Source organism: Chiloscyllium plagiosum, chromosome 12 (genome assembly GCF_004010195.1).
Source record: "Chiloscyllium plagiosum isolate BGI_BamShark_2017 chromosome 12, ASM401019v2, whole genome shotgun sequence".
Taxonomy (NCBI): domain Eukaryota; kingdom Metazoa; phylum Chordata; class Chondrichthyes; order Orectolobiformes; family Hemiscylliidae; genus Chiloscyllium; species Chiloscyllium plagiosum.
The window spans coordinates 82530319-82541475 of record NC_057721.1 but is presented as its reverse complement, the minus strand read 5'-3'; the positions used below and the strand labels follow the sequence as shown (position 1 = coordinate 82541475).

Here is an 11157-nt window from a genome sequence, read left to right as displayed (position 1 = left end):
ATCACTCGCAACAACTGTTCCTTAAACAGTCTCCACATGTCTATAGTGCCCTTTCCATGGAACAATTGCTCCCAGTCCATGCTTCCCAACTCATGTCTGATAGCATCATAGTTTCCTTTTCTCAATTAAATATCCTCCCATTGTGCCGGCTTCTCTCCTTCTCCATAGCTATGTAGAATGTGAGGCAGTTGTGGTCACTATCACCAAAATGCTCTCCCGCCGCAAGATCTGACACCTGCCCCGGCTCATTGCCGAGCACCAAATCCAAAATGGCCTCTCCCCTCGTTGTCCTGTCAACGTACTGAGTTAGGAAACCCTCCTGAACACACCTTACAAAAACAGCTCCTTCCAAACCATCTGCTCAAAGGAGGGTCCAATCAATATTGGGAAAGTTAAAGTCACCCATTACAACATCCCTACTACATTCACACTTTTCCAAAATCTGCCGACCTATGCTTTCTTCAATCTCCCTGCTGCTATTGGGGGGGCCTGTAGTAAACCCCCAATGAGGTGACTGCTCCCTTACTGTTCCTAATTTCCACCCATACTGAAGAAGAGGAACACCTATACAAGGTATTCGCCAAAAACGGATACCCGCGCAACTTCATCAGCAGATGCCTAAGAGAAAGACCACGGAACGAGGACATACCACAACCAAAAGGACTAGCCACACTACCATACATCAGGAGCATCTCGGAACTGACTGCCAGACTACTGCGACCCCTAGGACTCATAACGGCACACAAACCAACAGCCACGCTCAGACAACAACTCACCAGAACGAAGGACCCGATACCCAACATGAGCAAGACGAATGTAGTGTACAAAATACCATGCAAGCTACAAATCTTCGCACAAACTTTGAACTTCCTGACACTTAAAAATTGCAAGAAAAGTGGGAGAGGAGAGCTTGGATTGAATAATGTCATCAACTTCCTATCAGAGTACAAGTTGGTACATGTCAGTTTTGTAAGTTAGCATTACCATGAACTGCTAAACCAGCATTCGTTCATTTTTTTTGGCAGCTCTACTGTCAATCTTGGATTCCGAATAATTTTTTACTGATGCAAAGTGCCTTGTATTTGAGACCTGGTTATAGCCATTAGCAGCACAAAAGGTGCTATAACGAGGGGTTGGGGAGGTTGTAAAGGGCCCCGAGAGCTGAAATTGAATTTGGAAAATTCCCAGCAACACCATCTGTCCAAGAAAATACAGGATCTTTGTTTTGGAATGATCGCTTTGTATCACCTGAATTTAAAGCTCGTTGGTAGATATCACTTGGTGCCATTACCACTTGGAAACTGAGTTTTGTCCAGTGTGTGCTTTCTCCACAAATGAGTGAACCCTTCTTGGAAGAAGAGAGTTCCCTGTGTTTGTGGAGTTTTTGAGTTGCACTTACTTTGAGGCAAATCTTTGTTGCAAGCATTAGCCTCCATCGTTTTCTTCTGAGATTCTCTTCTCTTCTCTTTATTTTGTTTGAAGACATTATCCCCTTCTAGCATTACAGATCGCAGATATCAATTGACTACCCAGATGGCTCAAACCCATTATGCCTTACTGATCTTCATTTGTGATCTGGTGAACTGAAATATGATCAAACCCAATACCTGAAATGTTCTAGGATTTTGAAAATATGTAATATTATTAAATAATATTCATTATGTTTAAAAGCTTCAACTTCTGTTATCCTTTATCATTCTAACTGCCTTTGCTGTAACTTTCTCTGAAACTTTATATTTTTGAACTGTCCCTCATAGGTACAATAAATTTGTAAGTTTGGCAAGAAGTATTGAAGAGAATGAAGGAAGCCTAGAGCAGTTTTCCCGCAGCTATGAAACCTTTGGTGTCAACCGATTGGCTGATGGTGGAATTTACTGCAAGGAGTGGGCTCCAGGAGCAAATTCTGTGTCCCTTGTTGGAGAATTCAGTGAGTATGCATCATCCCTGTAAACCTGTTTTTACTTTATCATAACAATGTAATGTTCTAAAAAGAGCAAAGTACTGCTGTCTGAGGCATAAATAGAAAATGCTGGAAATGCTGTCACCTAACTTGTTCATGGAATACCTGCATTTTGTCTTAGGGAGTGTGCTTTCTTTGTTTCAGAAGATTTTATTCACTTGTGTATTTGTTTTATTTATGAGGCTTATTATCAGTAAGTGACAAAATTGGATGTGGAGCAAAGGAGTGTGAGTGGAATTGAGGTGCTGAACATAGCTTATCTGATTGAGCTCCTCACACCAGCTCCATCATTCAATGTCCTGTTCTTGTTCACTTCCATCTTGAATCCTATGCCGTCAAAGATGAATTTATGGGTATGGGCGATATGGTTAAACAGATCACTAGCACTGGAATGTGTCAAGACTTAATTGGGGGTGTGCACCAAAAGCTGTATCCTATTGTTCCAAAAAACTATCAAGAAATATACGAAATCCCAATTAGACCATCAGTATAATCAGTTTGCTTTTTCGTCAGGACAAAAGCAATTTGCACCAGGTTTTGTCATTGGCAGGATATTGTAGTTAAAGTTTAAACAGCAGAGAAAACAAATCACTACTGTTATGTTATGAAGGTGTAAGGAGTACTGTACCTCTAAGAGAATTGAAAGCTAGCAAGGACTTAGAGAAGCACAGAGAGTTCAGAGCAAGGTAACAATGTAACACTTGCTCAGGTACTGGCTGGGTTGCTATGAGACAAAAACAAATTCAAATTTGGCCAATTAGTTTAAACTATACCCCAAGATACCAAATTCCAGTCAAGTTTGAATTTCATATTTTGACAATATTAAAACCAATGAAATGATACAATGTTTTGGTGTATAAGACCGGGGAAAATTGAACAGTTGGGAAGGGGTGCTGCCAAAAGACCAACAGATGTAGGTTGCTTGTAAGAACACTGAGAGGTACCTGTCTGGAGGAGGAGTTAGCACAGGAAAAAATATCAACACCGACCTGGAGAGCACAACTGCTGAGGAAGATACAAAGAGAAAATTCCATAGCTGGCTGGTTTTGAAACTTGAATTTTTCTGTAAATCTTAATCTGGGGTTTTATCAGACCAGTATTGTAGAGGGGAAAGTAAAGGGTAGGTTTAGATAAATGAGTTGTAAATAGTTGTTAGTTAATCATTCTCTGTTAAACTTTAAAAAATTAACGTTGTTAATTTTTATTTTAAATTAGTGACTTTTGGGATAGTTCTTTGCCTCTCAAATTTTCATTGATTACAGCATGGTATGAATCTTTTCTGTGTGTCACATTGAAATTAGCAGAGAGGTTTTATCCTGTGTTGTAACATATGTGGCTTGTCAAAGGTATTATGGGTGGAAAGCATACAGACAGAGAGCAGTATTCTGAATTCCAGATCATGAGGATTGGTTAAGTTGTCTCTCAATTCTTTTTGATTCTATCAGTGATGACACGATATTGTCAAGAAATCAATGGTAAACCTTCACTTAAGTTGTTGATCTGGTGGACTTCATCTTTTCTTGTTAAAATTCTTTCTTTTAAACTCCCTTTATTTTTCATCTCTTCACTCAGGTGGAGAGACAGGGCAAAATAATTTGCAGGCTCTGGGTGTGTCAAGCTGCCTTGTGTCTATTGATTTGTAGCAAACTGCAGCCCGACCAAGGCTGCCATCAGGCAGTGTTTTCTTAACTCTAAGACTATTTTGAAACTGCCACCCAGTTTCAAAATGTCCTCTTTACTGCTTTGCAAAATAACATTGTCTTGTACAGCTAAAAACATGCATCAGTTTCTTCAAGTTGCAAAACTTTCTTTTGCGCCATGTAGCAGAGTCCGTTTCTCGTCAAAATGAAAACTATGGTCCCTTCCAAATGTCAGACGTGTGAAGAATTTCAAAACATAGTGGGTTTGGAATGTGAGGACAGTCCATCAGTATCTGGCATCTGCAAGGGGGAGAAGTGAGAATCTCAGAAGAGAAACCTGAAGATAAGTTGCAAAATAAGTTCCATTCGGATATTGGACACAATCAGCAGCAAATGCTCCATGAAGGTTGATTTAGTCCCAAGTGGAAAAAACACCGTTATAGTACTAACAAAACTCAGTGCTCCAGAGGCAGTTAAAATAAAGTGACATTAACCAGTGATGCTTACATTTAGGACCCATGCAGCGTCAAAGTGACCATTCTAGTGCATAGTTCCTACATTTTTTTTGACAGGTAGTATTGCTTGGAATTCAGTCTCATCCTCTAGGACTCCACACAATCTGTGTTACTGCTATACTTGAATATTCCTTGAAATTTATGGTTGGTTTCCAAAGCTCTGTGTCCTCACCTGTACCAAATCTTTCACACATCACATTTCACATCTACATTGGCTTCTGGTTAAGCAATCTTGGTTTTAGAATTTCATCCTTGCTGTCAAATCCTTTCATAGACTTGCCATTTCTCTCTCTGTAAACTCTTTCAGCTCCACAATCCTCTTAGATATTTAAACTTCAGTTTCATACCATCTCTTCAGCAATGGCCTGCTTCTAATGGTATATTTTGTGCTCAATCCTATTTTTAATCTCTCCACAATTGGTGTGGCCAATAGCCTTTGACTGCCATGGTCTTAGTCTACAGAATTCCATTCATAATCATCTGAGGCCATTACCTCCTTTTTTTTTTGTCTTCAGATATTGTTAAAACCCACCTCCTTGACCAAGATTTTGATTGCCTCACCTAATAACTCCTTTTGGGATATAATGTCAAGTCCTGTTTGATAATTGCTCATGGAATTTCTTCGAGAAGTGAGCTATGTTAAAGCTTATATGTAAATACAAATAAAAGCAGAAGGCAGAAAAAAGTTTTTAACCAAATATGTGACTGTGGGGCTCACTTCTGGGTTTAGTTATTGAATTTAAAACTACTGAACATTTAAAATTAGATTGACTCAGTGGATTAAGAAAAAGGATTAAAAGATGTGGAAATGGGGTGGATGGACATGATTAGGATTGTTTGCTTGAATAAAGAGTGAATTTACTGGGCTAAATATCTTGATTCCTTGTTCCAATCTCTACATTGTTCTGTGACTGAGCTCCTTGAATTGACACATACATAAACATGCTGGAGAGGAAATGATCAGCTGGTCCATCGCATCAGTCTGTCTGTTTGAGATGCCTTACAAAACAGATTAAGACATTCCCTACTCTCATTTTTTAATTCATTTATGGCATGTGGGCTTCGCTGCTTGGCTGTCATTTATTACCCATCCCTAGGTGCCCTTACGAATGTGGTAGTTAGCTGCCGCATTGAACTGCTGCAGTCCACCTACTGTGGCTTGACCCAGAATGCCATTAGAGAGGTAATTCTAGGATTTTAATCCATCAACAGTGAAAGAACTGGTGATTTATTTCCAAGTCAGGATGGTGAATGGCTTGGAAGGGAGCGCTGTTGGAGGTGTTCTTATGTATCTGTTGCCCTTGTCCTTCTAGGTGGAAGTGCTGCAGAGGATCTGTGAATGTTTGCAATGCATCTTACAAGTAATACACACTGCTGCTGCTGAGTGTCTGGGTTGGAGGGAGTGGATATTTGTGGATGTGGTACCAATCAAGCAGGCTGCTTTGTCCTGGATGGTGTCAAGCTTCTCGAGTGTTGTTGGAGTTGCACCCATCCAAGCAAGTGGGGAGTATTCCGTTACCTTCCTGACTTGTGCCATGTAGATGATGGACAGGCTTTGGGGCATTACATAAGTTACTCGCTGCAATATTCATAGCCTCTGACTTAAGATTAAGGCCACTGTGCTGATGTAATCTCCAGGTGAAGCAGCTGGATGGGAGATTGGAAAATTTATCTCTGGAGGCAGTCAAAATCCCTCAATTACAGAGAAAATGACTGAGAGATCCATAAATGAAAAAAACTTTTGAATTCCAGGTTGTTGATCAACAATGAAGGAACAGAATACATAGGGTAAATTTTTGAGAGTTAAACTTCATGTTGGCTGAAATTAGGGAGTCTGGAAAAGGGGATATTCGAAAGATTGAGCAGATGGAAGGGCTGTTACTAGGCAGATGAATTAGAGTGTGGGGGTGATGTTCAGAAGTGAAAATAAGTGTTTTGATGCCCAATGGGGTTCAAAACGTTATCATGTGAGACTTTAGTGTTTAATTTAATTTTAGAAAACAATTGGTGGGTTAGAAGTTGAAAGGTGTGAGGTTTTGAATGACTTGCTTGATACTTTTTTCCTCTTCTAGAATAACTAGCATGCAGACTGTTCGTTTCAGTTTGTGGATGAATGTTTGACAGTCAGAGCAATACTTTCCATTCCACCCACACTGTTCCACTCTCCATAGACTTGAGATCATGCAGCTGACTGCTGAAATCCTAAATTTCACCAGCTTCCATTCACTTCTCACTTTGTATTGACTGACCTACAGTGGCTGTACAGGACATTCCTGTCCTATCGGTCTCCTTCCTATCAGAAAGATGTTGTGAAACTTGAAAGGATTCAAAAAAGATTTACAATGATGTTGCCAAGGTTGGAGGATTTGAGCTATAGGGAGAGGCTGAACAGACTGGGGCTGTTTTTCCTGGAGCGTCTGAGGCTGAGGGGTGACCTTATAGAGGTTTACAAAATTATGATGGGCATGGATAGGGTGAATAGACAAAGTCTTTTCCCTGGGGTCGGGGAGTCGAGAACTAGAGGTTTAAGGTGAGAGGGGAAAAATATAAAAGAGACCTAAGGGGCAACTGTTTCACGCAGAGGGTGGTACGTGTATGGAATGAGCTGCCAGAGGAAGTGGTGGAGGCTGGTACAATTGCAACATTTAAGAGGCATTTGGATGGGGATATGAATAGGAAGGGTTTGGAGGGATATGGGTCGGGTGCTGGCAGGTGGGACTAGATTGGGTTGGGATATCTGGTTGGCATGGCCGGGTTGGACCGAAGGGTCTGTTTCCGTGCTGTACACCTCTGACTCTCTGGCTCTGGTTCAGCAATGGCTTTTCTGTATTCAAATTCTCCCTGGCCTTGTCCATTACTGTCTCTAACCTCTTGCCCTGAATTGAGATCTCTGCTTATCTGTTTTTATCTCTTGAATATCCTGATTTTAATTGTTTCATCTTGAGTGGCTGTTCCTTCAGCTTCTTGATGATAAACTTTGTACCTGTCTTTGTAGAGTCATAGAGACGTACAGCATGGAAACAAACACTTTGGTCCAACCTGTCCATGCTGACCAGATATCCCAACCTAATCTAGTCCTACCTGCCAGCACCCGGCCCATGTCCCTCCAAACCTTCCTATTCATTTACCCATCCGAATGCCTTTTAAATGTTGCAATTGTACCAGCCTCCACCACTTCCTCTGGCAGCTCATTCCATACCCGTACCATCCTCTGTTTGAAAAGTTGCCCTTAGGTCTCTTTTATATCTTTCCCCTCTCACCCTAAACCTATGCCCTCTCGTTCTGGACTCCCCAAACCCAGGGAAAAGACTTTGCCTATTTATCGTATCCGTGCCCCTCATAATTTTGTAAACCTCTATAAGGTCTAATGGAAAGATGTTTATAAATTAATGAGAGACTATAGACAGAGTTGATGGTAGTTGTAAGATGGGGAATTTCAAGACTAGGGGCACATTTTTAAAATGAGAGGAAAGAGAATGAAAGAGGACATGAGGCAAATTTTTTACACAATTGTTCACGTGTGGAATGAACTTCCTGAGGAGGTGGTGGATGTGGGTACAATTACAATGTTTAAAAGACATTTGGATGGACACATGAATTGGAAGGATTTGGAGGGATATGGGCCAGGAACAGGCAGGTGGGACAAGTTTAGTTTGGGATAATGTTCGGCATGGGCTGTTTGAACCAAAGGATCTGTTTCTGTGCTGGATGACTCGGTGTAAATATGTATGTAAACCTTGTTAGCTACATTTTAAATAAGGAAAAATTTAAAAATCTACTTGATTGATTAAACTTTTGGCCATCTGGCCTAATGTCACCTTTTTTGGCTTGGTGTCAATTTTCTATCCTATGAAGCTCCTTTTGGGTACCTGCATATTCTATTAAAGATGCCATCAACTACCGGTTATTGCTGAGGTAAGATTGTAGTTGGTTCTGATCTATAGCACCTGCTACCTTCAAGAAGTTCAGAACTATGTCATGTAATTGCTGAAGAAATGATTCCAGTTTATCAACTCTGAACAAATTTGAGGTACCTGACCTCTGCTAATGCCAGTTATGCTCCATGCTCTGCTCCATGCTATATGTATTCCTTTGGTATTTCAATCAGTGGAAATTTTTAACTGAAGAATTATGTTGATTTTAGTCTGCTGAAGACCTGATCTGAACTTGGTTACTGGAACAATGGAATATCTCATTCTGCTCAGACTTAATTACATTAGTTTGATCTCTTAACCCCCATCCCAATGCTGAAACACACTTCCCACTGTCCTAGGAAAACACTGATAGCCAGTTTTATGCTCACTTGCTCCTCCACACCTTTTGCTTTCATCCACCCCAGTGCAGTCAGGTTATATTTTAAAAATCTGATTTAGCTGTTGTATTTCAGTATTCATACTAATCTATGGAGGCAAGAAATTCTTCTCTCGCTCCAGCTCCATTTTGTTATCCATTGTTTGATTAGGTTTTCTCATAGGCTTTTTATTTATTGGATTTGTTCTCTGTTGGAGGAATTTGCTTTGTTGTGTCGAATTCATTTTTTGGAGCTCCCTTGATGTAAAGAAATCCCAAAGCTTTGAAGTCTTGGAAGTTCTCCACTGAAAAGAAAATTTGAGTAGAATGATGTAATTTGGTTGGTATGAAGGACACTTTTTTTTAAGCAGGAGGAAGTGTGATAACTGAGTGAATGTGTGTTTGCTGATTGTGGAGAAGGATGGGCTGGCTGAAAGATGTGTGAGCGATGGAAAACAAAGATTTGGAATATAGAGAAGAGACTAGAAAAGGTTGAAGAGATATGCTGGACTGGGGTTGGAGGGTTACAATTCTGAAGTTGATATCAGTGAAGATTGAAAAGGTATCCATTTTCAATACTAAAAGGAGATAGAAGCCTTTGAAGTGCAAGGTGGTGATCAGAACTATGTAAATTAAACAGAATAAGGCTATTTTCTTAATTTTTGTGAAATGTTGGGGTAACGAACTTGTTAAAATTCATTCATGAAATGTGGGTGTTGCTGGCTGAACCAAATGCTCATCTCAAATTGCCAGAGGACAGTTTGAAAAGTCAACCACATTGTTGTGGGTCTGGAGTCATATGTAGGCCAGACCAGGTAAAGGCAGCAGATTTCCTTCCCTAAAGGACATCAGTGAACTAGATGGAATTTTTTCACAATTGATAATGATTACGTGGCATTAGACTCTTAATTCCAGATCTTCTAATTGTGTTGTCAGTGTTTCCTTGGCCAGATTAAAGTTGATTGATGTTAACAGGGCTGTTACATCAAAGGAGGCCATTATTTCATCCCCTTTTATCTTAGTGTTTTTGATGGTTTTCAGGAATTCTTGGGTGGAGTGGATGGACTGCCGTGAGTCTTCTATTAAGTGTTTTGGTCTTAGACTCAAAGGCACATACACTAAACGCCACTAACCTCATCAACAAAGACAGTATCATCAAGCTAGTGGACCTATGCCTTACCATACACTTCACCTTCAACAACATAACCTCCAGACAAACCAACAGAAGACTCATGGAATCTCCGATATCAGGGTTCTTAGCAGAAGCAGTAATGCAGAGACTTGAACAAACAGCTCAGCCAACCATCCAACCCAGACTTTGGGTCCGCTATGTGGATGACACCTTTGTCATCGCTAAACGAAACAAATTAGAGGAAACCTTCAAGAGCATCAATAATACCCTTACTGGCATAAAATTCATTAAAGAGGAGGAAAACAACAAGAAACTGCCATTCCTAGATGTCACAGTAGAGCGAACAGCCAATGGGGAACTTCAAACCAGCGTCTTCAGGAAAACCATACATACAGACCAAATATTGAACTACAGAAGCAAACATTCCAACATCCACAAATGAAGCTGAATCAGAACATTATTTCAATGAGCCACTACACAGAGCAGAGGAAAATCACCTATACTGTGTATTCAAAAAGAATGGGTACCCAATGAACACAGTCTGCCGATTTCTCTGTAACAAACCCAAACAAGCAGACAAAACACGTCCACAAACCGTAGCCACTCTCCCCTACATCAAAGACATCTCGGAAATAACTACCAGACTACTCAGACCCCTTGGCATCATGGTAGCCCAGAAACGCACCAACACACTAAAACAGCAGCTAATGAACTTGCCAAGATCCTATACAGACAGAAGCAAAACTAATGTCATTTACAAAATACTGTGCAAGAGCTGTAACAAACACTACATTGGACAAACAGGCAGAAAACTAGCCACCAGGATACATGACCATCAGCTAGCTACAAAAAGACATGGCCCTCTCTCACTCGTATCCTTATATACAGATGAGAAAGGGACACCACTTTGACTGGGACAGCATATCCATGCTAGGACAAACCAAACAAAGACATGCATGAGAATTCCTAGAAGCATGGCATTCCAACCGGATGTGTCAACAAACACATTGAGTTAGACCCCATCTACCACCCCCTGAGAAAAGAAACAGGAGGTGACTTTACCACAGAAAATAACATCACCAACCCAAAGAAACCCAAACGTATAAATAGAAAGCAGGAGTATTTAGCAGTGCTTCGCCTGAGGCCCACTGAAGATGTTACCTCGTAGGGTAACGAAATGTCTGGAAATGAACCTTCAAGCTCAGTGAGCAAACCACATCCAAGATGGAAAAACAACAGAGGGGAATAAAAAATAGAAGGTTATGCTGATGTGTTCAAGATGAAGTGGGTGAAAGATGTAAAACACAATCCCTGACATAGAACACATGGAACATCACCACCTGCAAGTTCCCCTCACTGTTCCTTCACAGTTACTGGATTATGATGTAGTAGGCATCACAGAGACTTGGTTACAGGGGGGTCAGGACTGGCAGTTAAACCTCTATGGTTTTTCAACTTATCGAAAAGACCGAGAGGTGGGCAGAGGGGGTGGGGTTGCCTTGTTAGTTAAGAACAAAATTAAATCTATGGTATTGAATGACATAGCGTCGGATGATGTGGAGTCTGTGTGGGTGGAATTGAGGAACCACAAAGGCAAAAAAAAACATAATTGGAGTTGTG

General features: G+C 40.7%; 1 protein-coding gene across 1 annotated transcript in view; it reads left to right on the top strand.

Annotated features, from left to right (window-relative positions):
- gbe1b (glucan (1,4-alpha-), branching enzyme 1b) overlaps window positions 1-11157 on the top strand; it is a 611336-nt gene that overhangs the window by 84432 nt on the left and 515747 nt on the right. Inside the window, exon 2 of the mRNA XM_043701429.1 lies at window positions 1758-1927. Coding sequence (XP_043557364.1) covers window positions 1758-1927 — 170 coding nt within the window. The remainder of the gene's footprint in view (window positions 1-1757; window positions 1928-11157) is intronic.